This window comes from Chelonia mydas, chromosome 5, assembly GCF_015237465.2.
Source record: "Chelonia mydas isolate rCheMyd1 chromosome 5, rCheMyd1.pri.v2, whole genome shotgun sequence".
Taxonomy (NCBI): Eukaryota; Metazoa; Chordata; order Testudines; family Cheloniidae; genus Chelonia; species Chelonia mydas.
In genome coordinates, this window is record NC_051245.2 from 110,363,217 (window position 1) to 110,369,906 (window position 6,690).

Consider the following 6,690-nt stretch of genomic DNA (forward strand, 5'->3'; position numbering starts at 1 on the left):
TGCTTGTTTTGGGAGCACCCAGGGGAGAGCAAAGGGAAGCAGCAGCAGATGCTTACAAGCCTGAATGACAGGAGGGGTTGGGTATGTACAAGCTTGACAGTGTTTGTGAGCCAAGTGTACCCAAACTGACTGGTGGAGGGGGAAAATTAGACCTACGTAAGCCTCCCTGATGGTGGTGGTGGGGGAGATACGGAGTCTGCGCACATGGAAACCTGACAGTTCACACACATCTCATTGGGGAGGACGGGGACAAGCAACTTTGTACCACGACAGCCTGAAGTCTTCCCCTTAGAATGCCTGTGTCTCCATCCTCCCTTTCATTTCATCACAATGAGCTCCTGCTCCAAACACTTGCAACTACAAATGTTGTGGGTGAAAATGATCTGTTAATGGGCAGAAACACAAAAGCTGCAGAGTTGAGGTTGTGGTGTGTGGTCTGTTGGAGTGGTCAAACTAGTTACCCTAGCTATTTTTCCTATGGAGTCACTGCTGAATCAGGGTTTATGTTCACAATGTACTTGAGCATGTTGTCAAGTTTAACTGCTTATGTCAAAGGAAAGCTCGTGTACTTAAAGTTAGGCAAATGTTTACAAGTCCTTTGCTGAACTGGAGTCTTAAGGGAAAACAAGAGAAGATTTTTATTGGGTCTCTGTTTTTTTAAAAAAATCTAATTAGTACAAATCACTACTGCTGTAGGTTGCTATTTTGTAGAAATAAATATTTATTTATAAATATTATAAAACCTCTGAAAAAATAAATAAAAGCAATACATTAATATTGTGAATAAATATAAATGGATCAACATAAAAACACTTTTACAAATCCAGTAAAATGATCTGAAAATCTTTTCACAGTTCAGGAAAAGAATATATATTTGCACTAGTTTAAAATTTCAGAGTGCCTAATTATAAGTGACCTAGAAACTGGGGTATTCTTCTTTCTTTGTTATCCTTGCCACAAAATACACCTCCAGAAGTTTCCCTTGCTTATGAGTCCATGTCAGGATCTTTCCATGCGACTGTCGTTCCAGGCAGCTTGTGAGGGTATTTTGCATGAGATGTAGGCAGAGGTGAAAGTAAGGCGGTCCGGTCCAAAATACTGGCACTAGCCGGTACACGGTGCCATACCAGCTCGGCTTCCTGAGGCTGGCCATTTAAAGGGTCTTGGGCTCCTGGCAGCGGCCGGAGCCCAAGGCCCTTTAAATTGCCGCCAGAGCCCTGCTGCCAGAGCCGCTGGGTAGCGGAGGCAGCTCAGGCCATGATTTAAAGGGCCCTTTAAATCCCCACCGAAGCCCCTGGCCACCGCCGCTATACCGGGGGCTCTGGCAGGGGGCTCGGATAGCGATTTAAAGAGCCTGGGGCTCCAGCCAATGCAGGGAGCCCCAGGCCCTTTAAATCTCCACTAGAGCCCCAAGCCCCGGAGTAGCGGAGGCAGCCGAGAGCCCCTGGGGCTCTGTCGTCGATTTAAAGGGCCCGGGGCTCCACTGCGGTAGCAGCGGACGGAGCCGCAGGCCCTTTAAATCACCCCGAGCTCTGGCACACACAGCCGCCTCTGCAGCTGGTCGCCCGGGATTTAAAGACGTGGGATTTAAAGGCTGGGCCTCTTCTGGTTGAGGCCACACCTCTTCCGGTTGAGGCCCTATCCCCTGCTCAGGACTGTGGCATACTGGTAAGTCCTTTAAGTTACTTTCACCCCTGGAAGTTGGAAATCTGTTGGAGGATCTCGTGGATGGCCACTTTGGCAGTCTCTTTCTGGGTTTCTCTGGGCTATTTTCAGCAAAATCTTCTGTTTAACATTTTCTCATGTGAATAAATCAGTCTGGTAATGGCAATGAGGCTATAAATAGTGCAGTTGAAGTTTGGCAGTTTGCTTAATTCAAGATGGACTGAGAGGAGTCTCGAAAGCTGCTGATTCGAGAATCAATTTAGAGACGAAGGACTCCAGTGGAGGTGAAGTTTCATTCAGCTGTTTTCATAGCATCATTACTGGAAGCATCACGTGCTGGAATGAAAAAGGGGAATGGTTCAAACATGGAGAAATTCAAATGCCAAATAGAGGCCATCTTTTTCTAACCAGATGTCAAATCCTAAATCCTGAGCCTTAGTGCACTTGTCATCTTATCACAATTTGTTGTTACTAAAGCTGTTGAATTTAGCGGTAACCAAAAGAAAGAAAAGCAGAATAAGAACCCTCGGCCATCCCTATGTGCAAAATGAGCTGATGGGATAGAAGAGTGTGAACACAGACCCCCCGTTTTCTGGTGTCCTAACTGGAACGTTGTCTAACGAGGCAGTTGTTGAAAGGGGGCTTCTCACTGTTCTTTTCTATTTGGCATAGTTAGTTATCACTTAATAATATTTTGTCTTTAGTTAGCAGTTATGATATATTTGTATATTTTTCATATAGAATATTGTGTGTGGTAGAGAAGCACTAAATTATATGCTACTGTGAAAAGATTTGAGCACTCATTTGAAATAGCTGTATGCATAAAATTACTGTGGGAGAAAGATTGGGCCCGACGTATTAGGAGTTATAACCCTATCAGCCATCTTTCACCAGCTGTTTTATTCAAATAATATTATTTGAGTTTTTCTAGGAAAAAAGAAAAGATGGTACCTTCATTTTCAAGTCTCTTGGTGAGTTTGTTGAGCATGAGGAAACATCTGGATATTTCCACACGGATGATCTCCCAGGCACACCGGCTGTATTGCTTTTCTTTCAGGAAATCCTCTATTGTCTGGAAGTATCTCTTCAGTTTGAGGCTGGTGAGCAGGAGGTTCTCATTTCCTGGGTAGGTTACCTCCTTTTCCATCTCAGCACTCAAACACGTCTCCAGCTTCTCAATCTGCTGGTGAAGTCCATTTTGGAATTCCTTTATGGAAGTCCCATTCCAGGCAGCTTGGGTGAGATTGTTGTTAAAGATATGGAAGAGCTCTTGAAGGATCTGCTGGATGGCTACCTTGGCATTCTCTTGGTGGGACAGTCGGAGCTTGAGGATATCTTTGGGCTTGGAAGCTGTCCCTTCATTTAGACATTGGAAGGGAAAGTTGCCACCCATTTTCTCCAGACGCTCTAAACTCTCACTGTTCATTCTGGTTTGTAGAACATGCAGCCTGTTACAGTCCAGACATGAGATTTCACTGGAGAAGAGCAGCACGAGGCAACATTGCAGCAATGACCTGCTGATCATGATGATGTCTTAGATTCCCTGTGTTTGTGTAGAACTTGAGCAACTGGTGTCTGTTCAAGGTCTTCTGTAAACTTTTGTGTTTTCGACCCATGTCTCTGAATTTAAGCATTCTGTCGGAAAAGATTTTTCTTTCATCACTTTCTACTTTTCAAGGTTTTTTCTGCTTGAGGTTTTTACTTTTGGTTTCCTTCTTTTTAGTTAGTGGAAGCGAACAAGTCATTAGAAGAACCAAATCACAGTTGGTAACTACTTTAATATTACTGAACCCCAACATTTCTTTCCTTCGGTCCCCCCTGTCCTCTTAGATAACGAAAATGTAAAGAGTAAGAAGAATATGATGATGACCAGTGTCATCCAGTTACAGGTTAGAGTAGGGACCTGTCTGTCTGCTCCCAAGTTCCTGTAGTTAGCACTGCTAGGCAGGTCTGAATGTCTGTCACATCAGCAAGACTATCCATGCTTTTAAGTGATACCAATGAATTTTGGCAGATGGGGGGAACTACTGCAGAGCTTCTTTTTGTTAGACTCTGCAAATAACAACAGTGAAGTGATGTGTAAAGCTGCTGTTCCTTCACTTTGCCAGCAGGTGGAAAACTTTCCCTTTCTGGTGTGGCACTCAAAATCAGAAAAGCCTGCTATGCTCTGGCTGTCTCATTCCTTCCTTCCAGCCTTTGAGAGGGAGTAATACTATAGGGACCTCTTAATATTTGATAAGCCTGGAAAGAATTCCTGTGGGAGATTGGGGCCAGAGAAGTCTCTATTAATCTCTTGCAATTTCCTGGCCATTTGAAATATGAGAGATGAAAAACCATGTGTGTAGGCCAATACCAGAGGATGGACAGATAGCACTGAGAAACTGTGAGGTTTACTTAAGAACCTGATACCAGTTGTGAAAAGCCCAAGGAACAGGTACAGTTGAAGGGTGTGAACATGCTGTCTTCTCGGGCACTTCTGAGTAGTTCCCTGTGATGTAGTGTAGTGACATGGAAGGGAGTTTTCCGAAAAGATTGTGTGGCTGGTAATAAATATGCTAGAGCGACTGACATAAATGAATGTCACTTTCTAATGTGTTTGCCTTTTCACCATTCAAGCTTCATTCTTTTTTCAATGTGCATTTCACTGAGCTTGGACATTGAAATTCAAGTGGGCTGATGAGTGAAGTTTGCATCCTGTCGCAAGTTTCACTTTCTGTTTTTCATACCATAGCACTAGGCTGTCATGTTGGAGTTTCCATCAGTGAAGGGGAATGGTTTTCAACCCAAAAATTGAAAAGGAATGTTTTCATATTAAATTTAAAGAAGGAAAAGAAGAAAACATGACCATATTTCTCTTCCTGTCACTTCTTTTACATCTCCCTCTCCCATCACCTTGAGCACTTTTTAAAATCATAACCTAGAGTTTTACCTAAACGATTCGGAAATGTCACTTTAAAGAATGCAGTTTATTGTACATAAGTATACCATATAAGGGAGCCAATCATACCAGAGGCGCTGCACCCCAATCTTGCATTTACTCCACTGGGAGTTCTGTGTGTGCATTTCCTGGCAAGTTGAAGCTTCAGGAAGCTTCAATCTGCTGGTGAAGTCCGTTTTGGAATTCCTTTATGGAAGTCCCATTCCAGGCAGCTTGGGTGAGATTGTTGTTAAAGATATGGAAGAGCTCTTGGAGGATCTGCTGGATGGCTACCTTGGCATTCTCTTGGTGGGACAGTCGGAGCTTGAGGATATCTCTGGGCTTGAAAGCTATCCTTTCATTTAGACATTGGGAAGGAAAGTTGCCACCCATTTTCTCCAGACGCTCAAAACTCTTGCTGTTCATTCTGGTTTGTAGAACATGCAGCCTGTTACAGTCCAGACATGAGATTTCCCTGGAGAAGAGCAGCACGAAGCAAAATTGCGGCAAACTCCTGCTGATCATGATGATGTCTTAGATTCCCTGTGTTTGTGTAGAACTTGAGCAACTGGTGCCTGTTCAAGGTCTTCTGTAAACTTTTGTGTTTTCGACCCATCTCTGAATTTAAGTAGGAATTTAAGGATTCTGTAGGAAGAGATTTTTCTTTCATCACTTTCTACTTTTCAAGCTTTTGCCTGCTTGAGGTTTTACTTTCATTTTCCTCCTTTCTATTTAGTGGAAGCGAACAAGTCATTGGAAGAACAAAATCACAGTCATTACCTTTTTTTAGAAGAAAGAATCCCTATATTTCTTTCCTTAGGGCCCCCCACTCCACCCTCTTAGATAAAGAAAATTTAAAGGTAAGAAGAGTGATGCTTAACTGTTTCATCCAGTTACAGGTTAGAGTAGGGACCTGTCTGTCTACTCCCAAGTATCTGTAGTTAGTAGTGCTAGGCAGAACTAAACATCTGTTAAATCAGTAAGTTACATCAGCAAGACTATCGGTCTTATGAGAGAGCAAAATCCCTGTGTGTAGGGAATACCAGAGGATGGATATAGGGCACTGAGAAACTGGGAGGTTTACTTAAGAAACTGATAACTGAAAATACTGTTCCAGAGTAGCAGCCGTGTTAGTCTGTATTTGCAAAAAGAAAAGGAGGACTTGTGGCACCTTAGAGACTAACAAATTTATTTGAGCACAAGCTTTCGTGAGCTACAGCTCAATTTGTTAGTCTCTAAGGTGCCACAAGACCTGCTTTTCTTTTTGAAAAGACTGTATGGTTGGTAATATGCTAGAGTGACTGACATAAATGAATGTTACTTTCAAACGTGTTTCCCTTTTCACCATTCAAGCTTTATTCTTTTTTTCAGTGTGCATTTCACTGAGCTTGGGCATTGAAATTCAAGTGGGCTGATGAGTGAAGTTTGCATCCTGTCGCAAGTTTCACTTTCTGTTTTTCATACCATAGCACTAGGCTGTCATGTTGGAGTTTCCATCAGTGAAGGGGAATGGTTTTCAACCCAAAAATTGAAAAGGAATATTTTCTTATTAATTTTAAAGAAAGAAAAGAAGAAAACATGAACAGATGACAAAACCAAAAGGTTCTAAAAGAAATCACAGGGGGAAGACCCACAGGACATTTGGGCAAGTGGAAGGAAGGGGATGAACTGGCCAAAGCCAGGTTATGTGAGCTGGAGGAGAATGCTCTGTTCTTGTGCATATAAGTGATGCATTGCAACAGAAGGATGTTGGATGACCCCAAGTGATTCTGATACAGGCTCATAGAATGGTCTGGTGTGTTTAGGAAACTGAAACAGGGAATTGCGGATAAGGTTTACAGTTTTTGTTCCATTTCCAGAAAGCACATTCTGAGTTTCAAAGACTTCCCAGCTGACATGTTGGATGAGCCCCGCCTTGTAACGCCGTCAGGCTGAAGTTGTCAGCAGGCAGGATTGAACCTTGGACATTTGAACCTTAGTGTGTGAGCTTTGACTGTGTGAACATGTGATAATGCCTCTTAAGCCAGGGTTGTAGCAGACTCCTCAGTCTCTAAATGGTTCCGGTGTAAGTAGAGGGTGACGGAGCACCACACCATCCAGGCACGGGT

General features: G+C 43.0%; 1 protein-coding gene across 1 annotated transcript; it reads right to left on the minus strand.

Annotated features, from left to right (window-relative positions):
- Positions 1-1,957: 1,957 nt before the first annotated feature.
- On the minus strand, positions 1,958-3,202 carry LOC119566692 (interferon beta-like). Its single transcript, XM_037903086.2, has 2 exons — positions 2,617-3,202; positions 1,958-2,001 (listed from the first exon to the last, which is right to left on the minus strand). Exons 1-2 carry the CDS (start codon positions 3,188-3,190, stop codon positions 1,958-1,960), a joined length of 618 nt encoding a protein of 205 aa, XP_037759014.1. The 5' UTR covers positions 3,191-3,202.
- Between the last annotated feature and the right edge of the window lie 3,488 nt (positions 3,203-6,690).